Here is a 24,176-nt window from a genome sequence, read left to right on the forward strand (position 1 = left end):
CTGTCAAAATGGCCATTATTATGTTCAGTATCAAAAAGCATGAATTTTGATACCCATATTGCCACAACTCGTATGGTTCTGTAAATGTCCCCCCGGGCCCCGAGGGAACCTTCTTTGAGGGCACCGGCCACTCCAGGTTGTGGCCACTACTGTCAAAATGGCCATTATTATGTTCAGTATCAAAAACCATGAATTTTGATACCCATATTGCCACAACTCGTATGGTTCTGTAAATGTCCCCCCGGGCCCCGAGGGAACCTTCTTTGAGGACACCGGCCACTCCAGGTTGTGGCCACTACTGTCAAAATGGCCATTATTATGTTCAGTATCAAAAAGCATGAATTTTGATACCCATATTGCCACAACTCGTATGGTTCTGTAAATGTCCCCCCGGGCCCCGAGGGAACCTTCTTTGAGGGCACCGGCCACTCCAGGTTGTGGCCACTACTGTCGAAATGGCCATTATTATGTTCAGTATCAAAAACCATGAATTTTGATACCCATATTGCCACAACTAGTATGGTTCTGTAAATGTCCCCCCAGGCCCCGGGGGAACCTTCTTTGAGGGTACCGGCCACTCCAGGTTGTGGCCAATACTGTCGAAATGGCCATTATTATGTTCAGTATCAAAAACCATGAATTTTGATACCCATATTGCCACAACTCGTATGTTTCTGTAAATGTCCCCCCAGGCCCCGGGGGAACCTTCTTCGAGGGCACCGGCCACTCCAGCTTTTTTTTCACCACTGTCGAATTGGCCATTTTTCATGAGAACCGCCGCATCATAGCGACTTCCACGCCGTCCGCTTCGCTCGAATTTCCTACTTCTGCTACCGGTGGTTCTTCCTTCTGATTGCTGGTCCTCTTCTTCTATTGGCCGCTGTTGCTGCTGCTCCGCGTCGGCCCGACGTGCACAGTTCGAGTGCTCGTTCCAAAGTGACTTGCTTTTGCGAAATTTTCTGCTTAAATAGCGGCACAGCCGGAGAACGGCACAAAAGGGGCGCGGTCTCGAATGCATACGCTTGCTCTGATTGGTCATCTGTCCGATTTGTACTGAAAAATTACTCATTTTGATTGCATGTTTTAAGTGCTTTAACTATTTTTAGTCAGACTATCTATGTAGTTAAACAATAGCTGAAGTCTTCCTCTTTCGATTGGTGCTCCAACCATCTGGATTGATTCACAGGAAAAAAGATATAAGCGTTCAAAATGTCCCCTTTTTTAACGCTTAAAAGTGACGCTTTGGATCGAATTTCTGAACTGGCCCCCCAATATAGTAAGTAGAGACATAGTCCTATGTCAAAACTAATAATAATAATTTTCACTATCCCAATTCAAAAGTCTATTTCTAGAGTTTTTTTAAAGGTCCTATAAGCTATTGTGTTTTATTATAGGACCTGTTCAAAAACGGTACATGCATGTATTTCGCTCATTTCGCTATCCCAAATCAACATTATTTTCACTAAAATCAATCGTAAAGAAAAACTGGCAACACTGTCAACCCCAAGCGAAACGTCACCGACATTGACCGCGACTACGCGTGTAAACAATCAGGCTGCTGCAACTGGGGATCGAAAGTCAGCGTTAAATTTGGGACCGGAAAATGGAAGACCTGTGCCGCATTTGCCGCTCCGCCGAGGTGGACGAGCTGATTTCGGTATCCTGCACGGTGGCCTCGCAAAACCGAACCGTCGGCGAAATGATCATCGCCGTGATGGTGAGTTGTTTTGGAGTTTTGAGTTCGACGCTCCCAGTGAGAAATTTTTGATCGACTTTTTTTGGTGTCCCCGACAGGGTTTGCGCTTCAGCCTGACACAGTACGACCGCATGCACCGGGTGCCGGATCAGCTGTGCGATCGGTGTCTGGCGCGGTTGGACCGCGCGTACGCGATATGGAAACGGTGCCGGTTCGCGAGTGGGTTGGCACGGTGCAAGAAGGGCGAGGAGGACGGGTACTTCCGGTGTCGGATCTGCGCGTCGGGTGACGCCGACGAGCTCATCTCGGTGACGTACGTGTGCAAGGCGTGGAACGTCCAGATCGTGACGATGGTGTACGAGCTGACGGCCATGCGGTACAAGAAGGGCGATGGTCTGCCGGCTTATGTTTGCGCGGAGTGTTTGAAGAGTTTGGGTGTGGCGTACGAGTTTCGGCGGGATGCTTTGGAGTCGGCGAAGGCATTTGAGGGGGCGTCGATTGACGGGTATCCGTGGCAGGCGATGCAGTTTCAGGTGGATCAGCCGGAACGCTTGGTGGTTGATTTGGCGAGTGAAGCCCAGTTGGATATTAAGGGTAGCGTTTATTGTTCGGTTTGCAGGGCGATGATTGCCGCTGAGGAGTTGGAGAAAACGTGCGCAGGATGTATGCTGGAGTTTAGCAATTACGACGCGATTGTTGGGAAAATTGCCAACTATGGCAAGCGTGAGATCAAAACGGAGAAGGGTATGGATGACGGACCGGCTTACGAATCGGTTGATGAAGCCGAATTTGACGATCAGTCAAAGGCAATCGAGGATGATCTGAGCGAATTCGTACAATTTAAGCAAGAAGATTCGCCGCTGGAGTCCAGTGATGAAGCCTATCTACCAAAGACCATTAAGCCACTTCAGAAGACAAATTTCCACATCGAGAACACGGTAGAATCCGTTTGCTGCGTGATGGGTTGCGTTTGGACCGGATCGCAGGGTGAGCTGCTGTGGCATCGGAAGCACCTGCACTCGGATTTGGCCAAATTAAAGTCGGAAAGCCAACTGATGTGTCGCTACTGTGACAGATCTTTCCCAAGTTTGGGCCAACTGAACAAGCATTGCGACCGGAAGCGGTCCATTTTCAAGTGTCTCTTCAATGAGTGCACGTTTACGGCGAAAAATATGGGCGGAATCGTGCTTCATTACGCGAAACACGGGTCGGATAAACCGGCCATTGGTCCTCCGGTGATTGAAGCCCATCAAGCGGAAAAGCACATCGCGACGGAACACATTACGGAGTACGCATGCTGCGTTACGGATTGTCACCAAACTGGAACCATGGACCAGATACAATCCCACTACAACAGAATTCATCCGGATGGGATGGAGTGCAGAGACGGGTCCTATTACTGTCAGCACTGTGAGCGAACTTTCCCAGATACGGACACTTTGCGGCACCACTTTCAACGGGAATCGACGATGTACAAATGTACCATCGATGGATGTTGCCTTTCGAGCAAGGTGAAGCAAATCCTGATCAATCATTGCACGGGACCACACCAGAAAGTGTTCAAGATCAAGCCGGTCAACACCCTTCGGCCAAAGGTCACTCCCCGTCCCGACTTGAAATGCTTCAAAGTGGTCGGTTGCGTGGACGACTGCATCGACGTGCTCAGCCGGAAGGGCGAATGGTGCTGCACCTGTCACAAACTGTTCGCCTCGGAGGATTACCTGCGCCAACACCGGGACACAACACACCCCGTCCAACCACCGTCGATGTTCGAAGATCAGCACCCTTTCCTGTGCATGCAATGCAACGCTGGTTTCCCCGACGCAAACGCCCTCACGGAACACGTGGCTAAAAATTCTCAACAGAAACACTACTACTGTCGCGGCTGCAAGTACATCCTGTGGGAAGGGCGGGAGCTGGTCAAGCATCGCTACCTCGTTCACGGCCAACCTGCGGACGGCGAAGACGACGAAGCTGGCCGGTTGTACGACGAAGAACCGATGGGGCCGTTCCGGTGCTGTGGCTGTACGTTGATCTTCTACTCGGAAGCGGAACTGATTGAGCACAGGCAGTTGCAACACGCGACCGTTGAGTCTGTGGCGACGTCGTTTCAGTTCCAGTGTGAGCACTGCCATCGCGTGTTTGACAAACTGGCGTTGTTCCGGGAGCATCAGGACAAGTTCCGGAATTTGCTGTACCGGTGCAAGGTGGGTTACACAAATTTCTTTAAAAAGCCCTTTTCCCTTTAGATTGATATTTTTTTTTCAATGTTCAAGACTGATAAAAAATAAACATTTATTTTTTCTTACATTACTAGAATTTGGGATTTTAGGAATTTAAAATCTTACAAATTTTCAATTTCTGAATTTTGGTACATATTTTATAACTAAACAACATCGGCTCCGTGGCTTAATGGTTACGGCTTCTGTCTCACAAGCAGAAGGTTCAGGGATCAAATCCCGGTCGGTACCTTTGAAAAAACAAACAAACTCGCACTTTTTCGTGTTTGACAGTTTGCCAAACTCGTCCAGGCAAATCCAGGCAAACAAACAAAGCAGGCAAACTGGCAAACTGTCAAAAGTTCGAGTTTGTTTGTTTGTTTGTTTGCGTTGTTCATATTTTGGCTTTTTTAATTTACTTAATTGTGATATGTTGTTCATTTGAGGAAATTTATCGTTCTAGGACATTCGCTGCCTACACCTTTTTAAATTTTGGAATTTAATTTTCAGAAAATCGGATTTGAGAGTTTCTAAAATACATATCCATGGCTGTCATGCCATGGCACACTTTTCCTGTAATGTTGGTACTGCGTGATTTTGACATTTCGAGCGTTCACCATTCGAACGCCATCTTCGCTTAAAAACCTCGATAAGATTTAGATACGATTTCAAAATGCCGTGTTTTTTAAATCTCAGGGTTATCAAAAAATACTTAATTTTCAAGTTATCGAATTTTTAGTGAAAGTAAAAATTTTAAAATGCCAAAATTAGCTTATTTTTAGTATATATATTTTTTTATTTTGGCTCTTTAATGTTATATATTGTAAAACTTTCCATTTTTTTAATTTTATTATCAGAAAAACTAACTAATTGAAAGCTAGCTTCAGGGTGGCCACTCAAGTCGGGAAATTGGGAAAGTCGGGAAAAAGTCGGGAATTGGCCAAAATCCGCCAAAAATCGGGAAAAAGTCGGGAATTTGTGATTTTTTGTTAAAAAGTCGGGAAAAGTCGGGAATTCTGAGCATACTTGTTAATGTTAATGTTTTAACTCTTGAATAATTTTGTAATATTTTGTACAATTCTCAAATTGAATTTACTAAATTCTGCTTTAATAACTTACTTTAAATTTAAGGTTCTTTTTACTATTTCAATATATTTGAGTATGGAAAAGCTGTTTAGGACATTCAAAATCTTAGTTAATATTGGAGTCTTTGACACAGATCTTTATAATATTTTTCATGAATCATATGATCTCTATAAATTTTTGTTTATCATACAAGAGGTAAAGTTGATGAAAAACTAATATAAAAATAGAGCCTAATGGCCAGCTTAGAGTTATGATTCTATTTAATTTTGTAACATAGATTGAATATTTGAAAACAGATTCCAACTTGAGTTTGGCAATGGTTTTGGTAAAATTTTTTAATTGTTTAATTGAATTCTTTAAGTAATTAAAATATGTTTTTTTTAATGTTGCCTTTAAACTTTTTTTGTGAGTATGGTTAAATTACTACTATACCATGGTGTCGATTTCTGGAAAAGTCAGGGAAAACCTGGAATTGTCAGGGAATTTTATTTGACCTGGAAAAGTCAGGGAAAGTCAGGGAATTTTAAGCTGGGTCAGGGAACTTCGATGATCTTAAAAATATTACTACAAAATTTCATTTCTTTTTGAAAATTCGCCCTTGATGATGTGTTTGAATGTATTCCCGGCCAAACTTTGCCACATTGTGTGTAGGCCAGATCCTTGCGCATCTTTTGGTATATGTAACATTGAAGTTTGGTGCATCCTGGAGCTCGGTACAGACCTTCAAAGTTTGGCAATTTTTCGAAAAATCGTCCCCGATTAAAAAGATATGCGTCTCGCACCTCGCGACGCCCGAGACGCCATTTGATTTTGCTGGGACCAATTTTTCGAAAAAATGCTAAACTTTGAAGGGTTGTACCGAGCTCCAGGATGCTCCAAACTGCAATATTATATATACCAAAAGATGCGCAAAGATCTGGCCTACACGCCAGGGATGTTGAAAATAAACACTTTAGTGGTCAAAATGCCTCAAAAAGTGACATATTTGAAAAAATCTTGTTTTATGGGTTAAATCCCATTTAAAATTGAAGGGCGGAGCGCCAGCTCCTGTTACGTCCAATCAAGCTCATATTTGGGATTTGGGCTCAGTATGCCCACCGGAACAAACCCCTGAATGCCCGCCAAAAAGTCATTTTTGTTGAACTCTAATAAAGATTCTAAATTTTGAAAATTCTGAATTTCTGATATTTTGGAATTGTTGATATCTTATTTTTTCAAATTCTTAAATTCTTAAATTCTTAAATTCTTAAATTCTTAAATTCTTAAATTCTTAAATTCTTAAATTCTTAAATTCTTAAATTCTTAAATTCTTAAATTCTTAAATTCTTAAATTCATAAATTCTTAAATTCTTAAATTCTTAAATTCTTAAATTCTTAAATTCTTAAATTCTTAAATTCTTAAATTCTTAAATTCTTAAATTTTAAATTCTTAAATTCTTAAATTCTTAAATTCTTAAATTCTTAAATTCTTAAATTCTTAAATTCTTAAATTCTTAAATTCTTAAATTCTTAAATTCTTAAATTCTTAAATTCTTAAATTCTTAAATTCTTAAATTCTTAAATTCTTAAATTCTTAAATTCTTAAATTCTTAAATTCTTAAATTCTTAAATTCTTAAATTCTTAAATTCTTAAATTCTTAAATTCTTAAATTCTTAAATTCTTAAATTCTTAAATTCTTAAATTCTTAAATTCTTAAATTCTTAAATTCTTAAATTCTTAAATTCTTAAATTCTTAAATTCTTAAATTCTTAAATTCTTAAATTCTTAAATTCTTAAATTCTTAAATTCTTAAATTCTTAAATTCTTAAATTCTTAAATTCTTAAATTCTTAAATCCTTAAATTCTTAATTTCCTAGGTTCTTGAATGCTGCCATTCTTGTTACCATCTTAGAAAACTTGATAAAATTTGAAGTATTTTTGGAGTTATTTTTTCGGTTAGAGAAAATTTGCTTCGATTTTTCTAAGTGACGCTTTGGTAAGATCATCGAGTATGAACTGTATCTTAAATTTAAAATCTCAAGATCGAGGATTTATTACAATTTTAAAATTTTATTATTTTTCTTTATTTAGATTTGATTCAGTTTGTAAATCTTCAGCGCTCTTCTTCCGAGCTGTACAGACGTTTTTTCTGCTACCGCGTCAAGGAAGCCAATCGCAAACTATACCTCAAAATCTTTTTTTTTACGCACGCCGAGTAAGTTCGCGACCGCGGCATTCGATTTCGCCATGGCGAAACGGGAAAACACTTTCCGGATCGACTACTCGAACATTCCGCGAAAACCGAGTGGAAACGAGCTGCACGAGTTCCTTTACAAGGAAATTGGTCTGAAAGAAGAAGACGTCCTACGACTGCAGTGTAGCCGGAGCTTGGGATGTGCCTTTGTCAAGGTCAAAAGCCTTGAACTTGCTCAACAAACTGTTGAGCAGCACGACAACATGCACGAGATTGAAGTCGACGACAAGTCATATCGACTACGCTTCATGATGGAGGATGGAACGAAGGAGGTAAAGCTCTACGATCTATCCGAAGGCACCTCCGAGAACAAAATCATCGAGTTCCTGAAGCAGTATGGTGAAGTCCTCTCGATCCGTGAACAAATGTGGGGCGATCAAGCACGCTACAAAGTCTCCACTGGGATACGGATTGTGAGGATGATGGTCCAAAAGAACATCGATTCTTTCGTGACAATCGACGGAGAAAAACTGCCGTTTCCTACTATGGTCAGCGGCAAACATGCAAACATTGTCTTGAAACTGTCCACAACGGTATCACCTGCGTGCAGAACAAACAACTCCAGGTGCAAAATCGTATGCTGATGCGGCTAAGCAGCCTGGCCTCAAGAAATCTGCACCGAAACCAGCTAAACAAAAGGCTAAGACAAAGGGCACTGGAGACTCTCCACTGGTCTTTAAAACGGTAGCACAAACATCTTCAAACTCGACCCCGGTGAACACCAACACCACCTCAACAGTCACCCCAAATTCACAGCCTGTGTCTCAGCCTGGAGGCAGTGGAATGCAACCTCCACAGCAGCCGCTGAGCGTCACAAAGCTGGGCTCGGGATTAGGAGGAAACACAAGAGAAAAACGCACGGATGGCAACGATACGGACTGCTCGACAAACTCGAGCTCCAGCAGGCGCTCGCTGCGAAATATCAACAAAAAGAAGAAATACAACGACACGAATGACCTGGACGACTTGCTGGGGGAGAACTAAATCCTCTTCACTAGTTACATTATTGCCACAATAAACATCAACACGATAACGAACACAACAAAGATTGACGCACTTAACACATTTATACACATGGTGCATGCTGACATTATTTGTCTCCAAGAAGTGGAAAACGAAGAACTAACACTACCAGGGTACAATATTGTGTTCAACGTTGATCACAGTCGACGAGGAACCGCCATCGCACTCAAAGATTTCATCAAGTTCACACATGTAGAGAAGAGCCTGGATAGTCGCATGATCACACTACGCGTGCTGAATACAACGATCGCAAACGTATACGCACCGTCCGGTACGGCAATGAGAGCAGAGAGGGAGAGATTTCTTAACACTACTCTAGCCTACTACTTGCGGCACAACACTGAACATACGGTCCTTACAGGGGATTTTAACTGTGTGTTGAGGCCGTGCGATGCAACAGGCCACAACCATAGTCCAGCTCTACAAGCAACGATTCAACAACTCCAACTACACGATGTGTGGCAGCTACTACGAAGCAGAGACACAGGATTTACATATATTACTCACAACTCTTCTTCGAGACTTGATCGAGTGTATGTGAGTACTGGTTTACGCGAACAGCTGAGGGATGTAAACACACATGTCTGCTCTTTCACAAACCATAAAGCTGTGACCGTTAGATTGTGCCTCCCAAACCTCGGTCGAGAACAAGGTCGCGGGTATTGGTCATTACGCCCTCACCTGCTGACCGATACCAATGTAGAGGAATTCCAGGTGCGTTGGCAATTCTGGACGAGACGACGACGTGATTTCACCTCATGGATGTCTTGGTGGGTGGGCTTCGCCAAACCACAAATCAAGAAATTCTTCAGGTGGAAATCAAAGGAAGCCTATGACAACTTTTACCTGGATCACCAACGGCTCTACGCGAGGCTGAAAGAGGCCTACGATGCTTACTACCTGGGTGCTGCAGTGCTGCCAACCATCAACAGAATAAAAGGTGAAATGCTTTCCCTCCAGCGAAGGCACACACAAATGTTTGTGAGAATCAACGAAACTTACATCGCCGGGGAAGCTATCTCCACTTTCCAACTTGGGGAGAAAAAACGGAAGAGGACCATCATCACGAAAATTGAAGAAGACCACGGCAGAACTGTTGAAGATTCGGAGGAAATTGAGCAGCTCCTGTTGCAATATTTCTCCGATCTCTACACTGAACGCGAAACAGCCGAACCTGCAGGAGAGGAATCTTTTCTCTGTCCCAGGGTTGTAGCTGAGGGCGACGTACTCAACGAGAGAACAACCAGTGAGATAAGTACCAATGAAATTCTACAAGCGATAAAAACAAGTGCTGCCAGAAAGTCCCCAGGACCGGATGGCCTTCCTAAAGAGTTTTATGCCCGAACCTTTAGCATAATCCACCGGGAATTAAACCTTATCCTCAATGAAGCCCTTTCTGAAAATTTTCCTGCTGAGTTCGTTGATGGAGTAATTGTTCTCGTCAAGAAAAAAGGACCTGGCAACACTGTCCATTCGTATCGCCCAATCTCACTTTTAAACTTCGACTACAAATTGCTCTCTCGAATTCTGAAAACCCGGCTGGATGAAGTGATGGTTGGGCATCGGATTCTCACACATGCTCAGAAATGCTCAAATGCTGATCGGAACATTTTCCAAGCAACGTTGGCGCTAAAGGACAAGATCGCTGATCTCATCTCAAGGCGTGAGCGTGGCAAACTAGTCTCCTTTGACCTGGACCATGCTTTTGACAGGGTCTCTCGAGCATTCCTACACCGTAACATGCTGGCCATTGGGATCAATCCTCGACTAGTCAGTCTGCTGGCTAGGATATCATCGCTCTCGTCTTCTCGGCTCTTGGTGAATGGCCATCTCTCGGCACCATTCCCGATACAACAATCTGTGCGACAAGGAGATCCAATCTCAATGCATCTTTTGTGCTATATCTCCACCCTCTCTTGCGCAAGCTCGAAGAAGTGTGTGGAGAGGATCTGATCGTGGCATACGCTGACGATGTTAGTGTAGTGGCAACGTCAACAGAGAAAATCAACGCGCTTGAGAGATTATTTTTCAGCTTTGAACAGTTCTCTGGAGCAAAACTTAACCGTGAGAAAACAGTATCAATCAACGTTGGGCTCATTGACGAAAACGCGCTTCAAGTTCCGTGGCTGCAAACAATGGACCGAGTGAAGGTACTCGGTGTTACATTTGTGAACTCAATTCGACTGATGATCACCTTGAATTGGGACGATTTGATCAACCGATTCGCTCGACAAGTTTGGCTACAATCACTGCGCTCACTCACAGTACACCAAAAAGTGATTCTACTCAACACATTTATGACTTCGAAGATATGGTACCTTTCCTCGATTTTGCCACCGTACTCTGTCCACACGTCGAAGATCACTGCAACGATGGGATCCTTTCTCTGGCGGAGGATGCCAGCACGAATACCGATGGAACAGCTAGCTCGAAACCGCAACCTGGGAGGATTGAAACTACAACTTCCTGCCAAAAAATGCAAAGCATTGCTGCTCAACCGCCACGTGACTGAAACTGAGTCAATGCCGTTCTACAGATCATTCACGACACCTGCCAATCCACCTGGGCCAGCTCCACCGACGAGCTTGCCATGTCTGAAGTCGATTTTGGAAAACTATCAAAGGCTTCCGCCTCAGATTCAACAAAACCCATCTGCTGACGAGATTCATCGTTTCTACGTGAACCAAACTGCTCTGCCGAGAGTGGAAAGGAATCACCCAAGGACTGATTGGCGAAAAGTGTGGCAGAACATCTCAAATCGACAACTCACTGCAGCACAACGTTCACACTTGTATCTTCTAGTAAACGAGAAGATCGAGCATCGAAAATTGATGTTCACCATTCGACGAGCAGACGGAGAGGACTGCACCTACTGCAACGCAGCAGTAGAAACACTTCAGCATAAATTCTGCGACTGTCCGCGAGTAGAAGGAGCGTGGAGACATCTTCAACAGCGAACCAGAACAATTCTACAAGGATGGCGACGGCTCTCCTTTGAAGACTTAATCAGACCAGAACTGATCGGTGTTAACAGAACAGCGAAAATTAGCATTTTGAAGTTGTTTACTAGTTATGTCTCCTTTATTGAACTTTGCAATAATGATGTAGATATTAACGCACTCGAATTCTACCTAGATTCTGAAGTATAACAAATTATGTTGTAATTAGTTTTTACTCTCAAAACCAAACAAATAAATATTTTACGTAAAAAAAAAAAAAAAAAAAAAAAAATCTTTATTTCTAAATGTTGAATTTTTTTTTTTGCCAAAATGTTTGTTTTACCTTTCCCTCTAGTTATATTTTGGTATTTTCAGCGTTTCTTGATTCTGCCTTCTGAGATTACAAAATTGAATTTATTATGAAACTCTTTTGTATGTTTGTCGCAAAATTATTTTTCTTAAAATGATGCGGATTTTGTGCGGATTGGGGTGGCGCGGATTTTTTTTCGCTTTCTCCGTAACAACCCTGAATGGAGGAATTTGAGAGTTCAAGAATTTATAAATTATGGTCTCTTCGGAAAGTTGTTTCAACTTTAATAAAGATCCAGCATCTGAGATATCATAGGGATTGAACAACTACATTTTACATATTTTTCCTAAACAACATTCAAGGGCTTACAAGGAGGAGTTCCCGTGGTCAGATCGAGCTTAAAAGCTAAGCTTAAGCTTATTCCAAAACACCCAAATGTCTAAGTTTGATAAATAATGACCTTTTGAAACGCTCGAGCTTTTATTTGTTTTTATTTTTATAAAATGTATTGATCGTGTGAATGATCGTCTGTAGGCTCTGGTCAAGGCAGAAAACTTTTTTTTTTAAATTTTATAGCAAAAATATTATTTTGTATAATTATCTAAGAAGATGTTATCTTCAAATAACCAGAAAACCGTTTACTTTAAATACAAACATTGTTGAAAAAGACCTAGACCTTTTTTTGAAACCGTAAACATGAACTTGTTTTTTAGTTTTTTTAATCTTTCCTTAGGTTCTGCAAAATTACATATTTATTTCAAGTTTTTGTCTCCAAAACCATTTTTTTTAATAGAAACACAATCAAAAATAGCATCGGCTTAATTCGTTTAAAAATTCTGCAAAATGCAACAATTTTAAAATTAAACATAACTTCTTACTTTAATTAAAATTTTCAATTGATTTTTTTTTAACTTTAAATTTCCTTTGGGAAATGAAGTGAAATCAACGAATCGCAATTTGAAATTTGCAACAATTTTAATTATTAATTATTTCTAGAGTTTTTTTTTTAAAGGTCCTATAAGCTATTGTGTTTTCTATTTGTATAAGACCTATTAAAAAAACTCTAGATTTTTGGTAAAGGGCAACATTTAAAATGACATCACCAAATAATAAAACATAGGAAATTTTTATGGTTGCTCATTTTGGATGTTCGATAAGAAAAAAATAATTGACAAAATAAAAAAAAAAGTTTTTAAGTTTTTGCAGAATCCATCGTTAGAAAAAAAAAAATAAAATAAAATAGTCATTGAAGTTTTTAAATATCATGAATTTCCAATATTCAAAAAGAAAAATGCATGAAACCATAAAAACGCTCCAAACAATATGTTAGTAAAAAATAGAAAATAAAAAAAAATTGGTGGTCTGGAGAGGTCAGGGAAAAGTCAGGGAATTTTATTTTGGGATTTGGATCGACACCATGTAATACATAAAGCTTGATTTTCAGTTTTCGGAAAACTTAAATATCAAATAAAATCCAAAATTTAAAAACTTTTTTACGTTTTGAAAACATAAAGAAGATTTTGAAATAGAATAAAAATAATCCAAGAAATTTAGAGTTATTGCTAAACTGTTTAAAAAAATGTCTCTTCAAACATTTTGCTTAAAATAAGTGGTAAAACTTAAATCATATCTAACTGAATGTTCATTGAAAAAAAAAAAAAAAAACAGTTAAATACTGACCACTAGATAAATTAACATTGATTTTAAAAAACAATATCAAAAATTACAAAATTAAAAATGGAACCAGGCAAATTTTTTTTATGAATTTCTTGACATTTTTCAAAATTCTTTGAATAAATAAATTCAGCAATTATGTTTTAACCATTCTTTGATTTAAAATGATGATGACGTTTAAAAAAAAATAGGAACAAAATTTTAAGTTCAGTTATCTTTAACTTTTTGTCATTTCCAGTTGAAACGAATTATCAAAAACTATACTTTTGTCAATTTAAAAAATAACATGAATGTTAGAAGTATTGTTAAACTTTCGATAATTTTTTCAAAGACTAATTGTTTGTGTTTCTACTCTGAATCATAACAATGAAGTTCCATTTGTGTAGTTTTTTTTTAATTGTTGTTTAGTTTCTGTGTTTACAAAAAATGCCTATATTTGGATTATTTTTAAATTCACTTAATTTTTTTTTCGGTGGTTAATATTGACTTTTCTTATAGAAAGTTTTTTGTTTGAAATCATTCTTTAGATAAGAAATGCGTATTATTTGAGCATTCTGGAAAAGTCGGGAATTTGTTAATGGGATTTGAGTGGTCACCCTGTAGCTTAATCCACCTATGTGGTTGGTGCATTCTTCACTCTTTACCAACAGTGGGTGACATAAGAGAGAATTGAGAATTTTGTTATGTTTCGAATTTCAAGGTATAGAATTTCACTGTTTGAGTTCTTTAAATTTAATTACGATTTAAAAAATGGTTTCTAAAGTTTTAAAATCGTAGACTATAGAAATTCAAAAATCTTAGAATAAAGATATTTCATTATTAAGAATTGCACAACATTTGGAGATTTTTGCATTATTTTCTAGATTTGGAATTATTAAGTTGTTCTCATTTTTTAAATCTTTAATTTCAGAGATGGTTTTGGAATATTCACGGGTTTTGGAATTTGAGAATTTTAAAAACTCAGAAATTTTAGCAAAAATATATTTTCGTGAATTTCGCATTTTTCTTTTGTAATGACTTTTTAATTTAATTTATATAAAATAATTGTGGATTTTTGAGATTAAATCTCTGATTTTGAAATTATTGGAAGGCTATTTTTTTTTTTAAAGCTACAATTTTCAAAAATGTAGAATTTCAAAACTTATAATTAACAGTTTTTGAATCTATACAATTTAAAAATTTAAGAATTCTGGGTTTTGAGACTTAAATATAGGAAGAGTAAAATATTTTAGAATAAATTCAAAATCGTCATTAAAATTACAAAACATCTCCTTTTCAGATCGCCGACTGCAACTTCCGCTCCGAGAAGCGCCTCACCATCAAGGAGCACGTTTCGCCCTTCGTCAGCCACAACCGCGTTCCACCGCCGGCCAACATTAAGCTCTTTCAGTGTTGCGTCGATGGTTGCTTTTTCGACGACGCCTCCTACTGGACCGTAACGAAACACGTGGTCGCATCCCATCCGGAGGTTCGAGCCGCCAACGCTGGCCAGTACCAAGGTTCCAAGTTCAGCTGCCAGGCGTGCGGTATGGGATTTGAGGTCAAGACCGCACGGGATTACCACGTGCGACGTCGCCGTGACCAGCAGCAGATGGCGTGTGACCAGTGTCCGCGGGTTTTCGGGGGGAAAATTGCCCTGTCCGCGCACAAGATTCGCTACCACGGGAATGCCGCTCGGAAGGCCAACGAGCGGTCGATTTGCAACATTTGTGGCAAGCAGGTTTCGGTGTACAACATGAGGGCCCACTTGGACGTTCACAACGACGTCCGACGGTGGCGTTGCACGGAATGTCCGGCGGCTTTCAACTACAAAACGCTGCTCCAGAAGCATGCCTTTAGCCACAGTGGCTTGAATACGGCGGTTTGCCGGTACGGGTGTGGCAAGGCTTATCGCCAGACTACGGACCGGAATCGGCACGAAAAGTTGGTCCACCAGAGTGATCAACCGTTGCCGTACGCGTGTACCGAGTGCGACGCGTCGTTTGTGCGGGATCGGGACTTGCGGATTCATTCGCGGAAGCACACCGGGTTGAAGCTGTTTCCGTGCGAGCGGTGCGGGGCCAGTTTCGATCTGCTGCGCGAGATTGAGAGCCACCGGGAGGAGTGCGTTGGAGAGCAGCTGGAACCGGATATGGAATACGTTGAGGAGTATGTAGTTGCTGATTAGAATTACGGACATCCTGTTGGAAATAGATAGATTGTTGAAAATAGTGTTCAGTCTGTTTATTCTCTAGTGAAAATCATAAGAAAGGGCAAAATTTGGGTCAGAACAACTTTTTTTTTTGAAAAATTAGGTTCTTTGGGGAAAATAAAGATTTAAAACGTTTATTCTAAAACTTTTAACAACAATTAATAATCATTTTCAAAATTGAAAAATCAATAATTTAAAATTTCTTAAATATGAAAAAAACTATAAATTGTTAAATTCTTAAATTCTTTTATTCTTAAATTATTAAAATCTTACAATCTCAAATTATTATATTCTTAAATTCTTAAATTATTAAATTCTCAAATTCTTAAATTCTTAAATTCTTAAATTCTAAAATTCTTAAATTCTAAAATTCTTAAATTCTAAAATTCTTAATTAATAATTTAAGATTAATTATTAAAATCTTACAATCTCAAATTATTATATTCTTAAATTATTAAATTCCTAAATTCTCAAATTCTCAAATTCTTAAATACTTAAATTCTTAAATTATTAAATTTTTAAATCCTTAAATTCTTAAATTCTTAGATTCTTAAATTCTTAAATTCTTGAATTCTTAAATTCTTACATTCTTAAATTCTTAAATTATTAAATTATTAAATTCTTAAATTCTTAAATTCTTAAATTCTTAAATTCTTAAATTCTTAAATTCTTAAATTCTTAAATTATTAAATCCGTAAATTCTTAAATTCCTTAATTCTTAAATTCTTAATTTTCGATTTTTTGAATTTTTAGTTTCTCAAAATTTAAATATTGAAAATTGTAAATCTGTAGATTTTATTTTTATTTTTCAGTTCCTCAATTTTCGAAATTTCTAAATTCTTAATTTTCCATTCTAGAATTTTAATATTAGAAAAGTTTTTGAATATTAGAATTTCCAGGATTTATTGAATTTGTATATTTCAGATTTTTAAAACTTTTAAATATTTAAATTCGTAAATTTTCAAAGCTTTAGATTTTTTTTCAATTCTTAAATTTTTTAAATTCCTAAATTCTTTATTTTTTAGGCTAGTTTTTTTTAATTTTGGAAAAAATGAGTCTTTGAATGTTAGTATTTCGAGGTTTTCGTAAATTTATATTTTCAAATTTGTATATTTCAGATTTTTTAAACTGAATTTTAAATATTTAATTTTTTTTTATTTTTAAATCTTTAGATTTTTTTCAATTCTTAAATTTTTAAAATTCCTAAATTCCTTATTTTTTTAGTCTAGAGTTTGTAAATGCTAGAATTTCGAGGTTTTCGTAATTTTGTATTTTTTAATTTGTATATTTCAGATTTTTTAAACTTTTGAAATTTCGATTGGCAATTTCTGCAATTTTTCAGGTTAAAATTTTTGAGCTGTTGAATTTATACATACTTTAATATTAAAATTATTATTCAATCCTGTATATTTTTAATTTTGAATTTCCAAATTTCAGATATTAAAAATTGTTGAAATTTCCTTCCTTATTTTATAATTATTTCGTTATTTAAAATTTCTGAAATGTTTGTTTTTCCATATTTTTGAATTTTTATTTTTGAAATATTTTTATTGTTGATTTTCAAAATTGCAGATTATTATTAAATTTAAGAAAATAGATATTTGTATCATTATTGTCATGTTTATTTTCACTTTGGTTTACTTTATTTCCGAAGAATTATCCGTTTTGAACAAGTTTTGAATGCGACTGATAATTACAAACATTTTGATAATTTTGTATTCTATATAATAATATTGAAAATGCCCGCCGAATCTCAAAATGCTGATTTTTATTTTAAATTAAATGGACGAAATGGAGAAAAAAAGAAGTTGTCTTTATAGCTGTCCGATTGATCCACACTGGCGGGACCGAAATGAACGAGGATAATTCCAATTCTTTGATTTTTTCATCAAAACATATTACAAACATGCACCGCGCGAAGAAACGTCAAACGTCACTTTTCGTTTCCGTTACTTTTCAGCTGCATACCGCTTAAGAAAAATCTGTTCGTGATGGCCTATCTACAATCACTTAGCTTAGGAATTTGAATCAATGGAAATGAAGCCGAGCTTCTACAATGGAAAAGTAATCAAATTAGAAACTGACGTATGGTTTGAAAAATTTCAAAATCTACGGTAAGTTGACGTTTCAATATCAAAGGTAAACAAACAACTGCATAGCAACGTATATCAGCCCAGCAAAATTTCTAAGTTGATTGTGGATGACGGCCGTAAGTTGCGTACTTTCCTAAGTAACTACTTTACTTAGATGTTCTAAGCTAAGTGATTGTAGATAGGCCATAACTCTTTCCTTGACCGTTTCTTGCGATCTGCGTATCAACCTTATGCCGACATGCTGGTTCATTTCTGTCTGCTTAAATTTTTTATCTGGGCAATTCGATCGGTCAGGTCGATCAATTTGACCTAAGCTCTTGTGATTTTTAATGGGGTACCTTCGATTATTTTTTAAAAGCATCTTGTTTTGACGTTGGACTAAGCAGAATTTTAAGATGATTTTTCAATCCTTTGCTAAAATTACGAATAAAACAACTTTTTTTTTTCTTATTCAAACGGATTTATTCCCGGCTCAAGCGCGTAGCTCTGGCCATGCGGTCGATTCTGCCCAACCAACTCCACCTCCCGAAACTTGGCCCGCTTGATGGCCTGCCGTACCCTGTCGCGCTCCCGCTGCGCCCGAACCTCGTCATCGTTTCGGGCGGCCCTCCGCTGGGCCTGTCGTATCCGGGCCCGTTCGCGCTCCTTGTCCCGCTGCTCGGGCGTCATGTTGGCACGCCGGCGCGCCGTAGATATCCGTTGACGCTCGCGGTGCTTCCGCGCCTCGCTCATCCAGTCTTTGCCGGTGGGATCGGTGCTGCTGGCTTCCAGCAGGACGTGCCCGTAGGAGTTGAAGGGGACGGGGAGGAGTTCCAGCTTGACGGCTTCGGTGACCGTTTGCTTTTCTGGCGACTCCGTCGCCGGGAGGGTTTTTACGAGCATCTGTTCCGACTCGCGACACTGCTGGAGGAAGGCGAACGCCTCGTCTAGCCGGATTGTGCAAGCTTGACATAAGACCTGGGGCAGCCGGATGTCTTTGGTGAGCTAAAAGAGATGCTTTTGGTAACATTTGGGCTAATCGATTGAGGGAGCATCGCAATTACCATAATCTGGGTGCACTCGAAAATCATGTCGTAAATCAGCTTGGAATGCCGCAGCGAGCTGTTGGACAGCGGAATCGGCTGCGAGAAGATCTGCACCCGGCAAATCCGGCAGAATGCGGACATTGTGGGTGGGGCGACGATATGGCACAAAGGTTGCGGATTTTTCCAACTCTTTGATCTGGTTGATGCTTCTGCGAGTTCGAGTTCTGTCAGATTTGTTTATGTTTTGAGATTGCATGTGACAGTGTTGCCAGCTTCGAATATTTTGTGGATCAAATATCTGTGGTATTCAGCTTGAAAAATCTGCGTCGCAGATTTGTGGGATATTTCCCAGTCAGAAAAGAAATCAGTAGATGTGATTGTTTCTTGGTCGAGTTCGGGTCACGCCGGTTTTTAGATCTAGAGCAATTATATCGAGCCTAACGTTTGCGTATAAGCACCTTGAAGTTCAATTACAGCTTCTAAAAGGCGTTTTCAATCAAAATCTAGGGGTAGTTAGATTAGTAGGAAGTGAGCAAGCATATTTCCATCAAAAATGTTGCAAAACAGTGAAAGCTCAGAAGATTTTGGAATTTTTCATAAAAGTAACAAAACACGTTTGACCTTAGTTGTTAGCCTGTGCTTTATTCTTTCGAAACTTAAAATTTTTGTTACAAACATAGTATTGTTCACAATAGCTGATCCCACTCGCCGAAGCAACTGTCCACAACCAGTTCGCGGACCTTTTAAACTATTTCCTTCGGATTGAAACAATCAAACTCCCCCCATCGATCAACCACCCTTCTCCACCAACAGCTTCGTTTCCACCAGCCCATTCACCGCCACTGCCCCCAACCGCGAATGGTACTTGCTCCGGTGCGTCGCAAAGTCCTCGTCGAGCAACCGGCCGCGGCACAGCTTGCACGTGTAGTACAAGCGGCGCGCGCCCTGAAGCCTGTGCTGGGTTAGTTTCGCTTCCGAGCGGCAGTTGCCGTTGCAGCGGTCACAGCGGTACCGGGCGGGTGCCTGCGAAGGAGGATGCACTTCGGCGAGGTGTAGGCGCAGGGATTCCGCGGTCGGGTAGACCAGTTGACACTTGCAGCAAATTTCACCGCGGAGGAGCAGGAACCGGAATTGGGTGGTTTCTTTGAGCGGTTTGAAGAGGGTGGGGTCGGCGGAGGTCAGTTTTAGGGGGACGGTCCGGGGTTTGTCCAGGGAACTGGAAAGAAAGTCGGAGAAGGTTAGGAGTTTGGAAGGGTTTTAACGGGCGTTGACCTCACCTACTTTTGGTCACGAGTAGTTCGTCGGTTGTTGGTAACTTTTTCACGGCCAACGTCGGGTGATGTTCCGCACGATGGGTTTCAAAGTCCTGCTCGACGATCAGCAGCTGGGGGCAGGCTTTGCAGAAGTAGAAAATCTTTTTCGACGCCAGCAGCTGGTGTTGGCGAACGTCCCGTTCGGTCCGGCACGGTTCCGTGCAGGTGTCGCACTTGATTTCGCCCAACCTGGGTTTTCGAGCCTGGTGGTCGCGAGCTTGGTGTTGACGCACGGCATCCTTGGATGGGAACAGCTTCTGGCAGCCGCAGCAGAGGACACCTTTCAGGAGTTGAACCTTGAAGAAGTCCACTTCTAATAGGGTGTCGAAAAACTGATCATCCAGGTCCAGGTCGATTATCGACGCAGCTCGCGTCGACTCCGGCTTCGACTGGTTCAGCTCGATCAACCCGTCCATCGTTTCGGCGCTGGGCTCTTTCCGTTGCTTCTTACTTTGTACTGGCTGTGCGACTTCTTCGCCGACTCGCTTCAAGGTTCCCGGAACAAACACCTCCTCCAACGGGTCCGGAACGGTTTCGTCGTTTTCAGGCGCCTCAACCGTTTCCTCCTTCATCGAAATAGGCACGACTGGAATGACGAGGTTTTTCATGACCATTGGTTTGGCTTTGCGCGCCGGAACAACCGGCTGGTGGGAACCCAGGTGGTTCACCATCGTGGTGAGCGTCTTGGCGAAGTAATTGCACTCCGTACAGCAATAGGCCGCCATGCTGGGTTGGCCCTTGTGCGGTCGCACGAGCATGTAGTTGTCGAACGGGCTGGCACATTTGACGCAGGTCACGTCCAGGGTTTTGAGCGGATTGCGCGCGTTGCACCGCGAGCACTTGAAGCTGGACACCTCCGAGTGGGTGTAGTGCTCGCTGTCCGTGAGGACGCGGATCTCGAACGCGACCAGCGTTGACGAAGGCAGCGAGCTGTTGAACTCCGGAGGTTTCTTCTTCGTGGTCGAAGGCGTCGCGGACGCCTTAGGCGGAGAAGCTCCCTTGGACTTGTTCAGAATCTGGCTCGTCAACTGCTTAAACTCCGAAGGTGAAGAAAATACCTTCTTCTTCGCATTCAACCTTCCCGGCACAATCTCTGGAATGTCCGACTTGGTAATCCGCACCGTATCCTTCGGAAGCTCCGGTTTGGCCACCATCTTCACCGATTGCCGCCGCTTGGCAATCTTCTTCAGCGCCGTCCTAGGCGGGGGTTCCTGATCCGCTTCCGGCAAATCTTCATTGTCCGACTCAATCACCGGCGTCCCTCTCGTCTCCTTCGCCTGCAACTCGCAGCGCAACTTCACGTTCGACTGCCGGCACACCTTCCGAAACTCGAACCCCACGTTCAGCTCGCTCAAACATCCGTCGCACGTGTACTGCGGCCGGCCATCGTCCTCCTTCACCTCAACCCCCGCGTACTGCTTGATCATCTCGTTGATCTTCAACAGCTGGCTGTCGCAAATGCAGTACACCGAGATGAGCTCCTCCACGTTCGACCGCAGACAGATCCGGCACCGGTAGTCCTCTTCCTTGTCCTGCAGGGCCGGATCGCGCACGTAATCACCCCAGGACTCGCGGCACCGCCGCCAACACGCGTACGCAATGTCCAAATTGCCAAGGCACTTGTCGCAGATGACCTGCGGCATTTTGTCGCACATCGAAATCTACAAAAACCAAACGCCCCATTAATCCTCTCACCCCACACAAAGCATCGAAACCAAACTAGTACTCACCGGAACTCCGGCCACGGCCAGCGTCATGTGCGCCAACAGCTTCTTCTGCGTGGACGCCACGCAAAACACGGAAATAAGCTCGTTCGCCTCGACGCCCAGGCAGATGCGGCAGCGCAGTTCCGCGTCCTCCATGCCTGCCATGGTTATCCGGCGGGGCGGAAGGAAATTCGACGGGAAAACTCCGGAAAAGTTTGCGAAACTGCGATGCGTGATGATGCTGTTGATGTTGACGAGTAGCGGCCGCCGAGATGTTTGACAGTTTAACGATTTTTGTGCATTTTGGGCCGCCGAGGGGTGATGCAAAAAAAAAGCAAGAGGGCGGCTGCTTTGTTGCACGTTGATGGGAAGTTGGGCGCAAATATGACCATTTTTACACAAAACACAAAACCGTATACTGTGAATACAAAGAGACGAGTTGTGGAGTTGGAGAATTCTGTTCTCGACTCGAGGGTCATTCCAAGATTCAGTGTACTTAGAAAAAAAAGCTTTATCGTCACGAACCATGAAATAATGAATAAACAGTAAATAATACCAAAGCTTGGCAAATTCATTTTTTGTGTTTTGAAAAAGAACTTATTCCAACACGCAGAAAAATAAGGCATGTTTGAACCGGGGTCCCGAATTGTGGTTCGCAAAACGGCCTCAATTTTGAACTGTCAAAGTGGATCCAATTGACTGTTTGCCAAAAGTAGAGAGTATTGTTATTGCGCCTTGCAGCAATTCCTAGAGTTTTGTGTCAATCGTGCTAGGCCTAGATTTTTTCATCACACTGCTTTGCAGGACTGAGAACTGTCAACTTTGCGCACTTTGCACCGTGCTAGAGTGCTGCGGAATAATTTTCATCACAGTTGGCAAATTGATTTTCCATCACACCATCAACACAAAACTAGTGTAATGCATCGACTTCTAACCACAATCTAGTCACCAAGCTGTGGTAGCCGACGCAGTTAAGTCATTGAGATGGTCTGTTAAAGGTTCCTGGCTCGATTCTCGTAGTTGGAACTTTAGAGTTTTTTGACGGGTTATTTTTTTTTTTCTAATGCATAATTCTATCGGCCACTTCGAGCTGTGTTCGCTGAGTCCGTAAACGGATTTTCTCGGACGATTGCTGCCCAATTTTGGGTGATGGTTAATTGAATTTACGTGGAATGCCAATTGGCTGTAAATTCAACAATATTGTGGAAAAAAACCCATAGATTGTGGACGAAAGAAATCTGTATTGACATTATTACAAAAGTTTACAGCCCTAAATGGCATTGGAAGATTGGACAAGCTGCAGGGTAACGAAAAGGGTAACCAATCGCCCTCTTCAACGACGAAATTCCGAGATTCCGTCCATCTCGTCCGTTTTCCATCATCCGTCCGGAAAGCTGACGAGGAACCGCCGTAAGCCAAGGTGCCGGCACGAACATAGCTATTTCTAGGCACCGTAGACCAGAATTCCACAGCCGGAACATTCCAGGGACTACCCGTACTTGGCTTGTTCCGGCTGTGAAATTCTGGTCTTCGGTAGCTATCACGATTGACACAAAACTCTAGGAATTAATGCAAGGTGCAATATTATTTTCCTTAAAATGTATTGCTTGAGGTCTCTTCAACTAAAATATGGACAAATTTCTCTATCATGACGACGTGCATAATCCCAACGGTCAATAAATTCTAAACTTGAGGGACATTGTTTTATTATTTATAGATAAACTACAAAAATCTGCTAAGAACCGTGACCACTCTCGCATTAACCGTAGCATAATGTTTAGCAGAGGTTCGCGATCTTAACACAAATGAGGAAAATCTAGTTTCATTTTTCAATGGAACGATGTCATCTGGCCAGTTGTTGGTGAAATTTGTGTCATCACCCTTAAATAGGACTTCACAAATCTAAAAAGAAATCCAAAATTAGTCACATTGAGATTATCTCTCTGCAGAACAGCCAAACCGATGAAACAGGTCCCTTTTATCTAGAATATCCGTCCAAAATATCTGAATCGAATAAAACTTTTCTCACTTTGAAAAACAAACCAGCTACAAACAAAAACAACTTTTCCATGGTTACGGTTGGAAGTGTGATGAAAAATCACTGTGATCAAAAGATACTGTGATGAAAATATTTGCGCAGGACTCTAGAGAAGTGCAAAATGCGCAATATCGATCAATATTTTTTTTTGCAAGAATGAAAAATGTGTTGCTTTTAAGGACCTGAAGTTGAAGTCAAGAAATCTTAAGAAAGACGAAGGCGTGATCGTCATTTTTAATAATTATTAATTGACGTTGCTTATGGAGTTGATGCGGTTGTATCCGTTTGAAACCCTAATTTAGTGTAAATATTCTCTGTTTGTTAGATCAGCTTCGCTAGAATTAGCGATGTTTTTTCGCTGGACCAGGAAGAGCTGCAGAATTCCAAAATCAGTCAGGGAATTTATCTGCGTCATCGCAGAATGACACTCTCGCCGCAGTTCTTCGTCACCCGTAAAAAAGAAAAAATCTCTTCTAACCGATCAAAACGCGACAATTTTGGTTATAGAGTTATCTAAGCCCGCTCTCACGCAAACTAGCACACCATTTGATTTGCTGGTCGGTACAAAATTTAACCTCATTTTTTTCGTGTACGTACACGCAATACATGCGCACGTAGATAACTCTATA

General features: G+C 40.8%; 3 protein-coding genes and 1 long non-coding RNA gene across 5 annotated transcripts; 1 reads left to right on the forward strand and 3 right to left on the reverse strand.

The window, feature by feature from the left end:
• The first annotated feature begins 1,464 nt into the window (after positions 1 to 1,464).
• LOC6033353 (zinc finger protein 91) lies at positions 1,465 to 15,391 on the forward strand. The gene is made up of 3 exons (XM_038252572.1): positions 1,465 to 1,717; positions 1,795 to 3,903; positions 14,461 to 15,391. Exons 1-3 carry the CDS (start codon positions 1,604 to 1,606, stop codon positions 15,346 to 15,348), a joined length of 3,111 nt encoding a protein of 1,036 aa, XP_038108500.1. The 5' UTR covers positions 1,465 to 1,603; the 3' UTR covers positions 15,349 to 15,391.
• A 2,268-nt stretch (positions 15,392 to 17,659) lies between these two features.
• Positions 17,660 to 18,722, reverse strand: LOC119766790. Its single transcript, XM_038252579.1, has 2 exons — positions 18,509 to 18,722; positions 17,660 to 18,449 (listed from the first exon to the last, which is right to left on the reverse strand). The coding sequence occupies exons 1-2, from the start codon at positions 18,629 to 18,631 to the stop codon at positions 17,913 to 17,915; spliced, it is 660 nt and encodes a 219-aa protein (XP_038108507.1). The 5' UTR covers positions 18,632 to 18,722; the 3' UTR covers positions 17,660 to 17,912.
• A 389-nt stretch (positions 18,723 to 19,111) lies between these two features.
• On the reverse strand, positions 19,112 to 21,785 carry LOC6033354. 2 transcript variants are annotated; one of them, XM_001843765.2, is made up of 3 exons: positions 21,534 to 21,785; positions 19,768 to 21,464; positions 19,112 to 19,706 (listed from the first exon to the last, which is right to left on the reverse strand). In XM_001843765.2, the coding sequence occupies exons 1-3, from the start codon at positions 21,672 to 21,674 to the stop codon at positions 19,280 to 19,282; spliced, it is 2,265 nt and encodes a 754-aa protein (XP_001843817.2). In that variant the 5' UTR covers positions 21,675 to 21,785; the 3' UTR covers positions 19,112 to 19,279. The 2 variants fall into 2 exon arrangements, with proteins under 2 accessions (XP_001843817.2, XP_038108503.1); XM_038252575.1 differs by having other exon boundaries at positions 19,524 to 19,706; positions 19,772 to 21,464.
• Positions 21,786 to 23,122: 1,337 nt separating this feature from the next.
• Positions 23,123 to 23,672, reverse strand: LOC119767806. The gene is made up of 2 exons (XR_005277720.1): positions 23,470 to 23,672; positions 23,123 to 23,411 (listed from the first exon to the last, which is right to left on the reverse strand). It is a non-coding gene; the product is annotated as an uncharacterized LOC119767806 (long non-coding RNA).
• Between the last annotated feature and the right edge of the window lie 504 nt (positions 23,673 to 24,176).

The sequence above is a fragment of the Culex quinquefasciatus genome, chromosome 2 (assembly GCF_015732765.1).
Source record: "Culex quinquefasciatus strain JHB chromosome 2, VPISU_Cqui_1.0_pri_paternal, whole genome shotgun sequence".
In the NCBI taxonomy this organism is placed as follows: domain Eukaryota; kingdom Metazoa; phylum Arthropoda; class Insecta; order Diptera; family Culicidae; genus Culex; species Culex quinquefasciatus.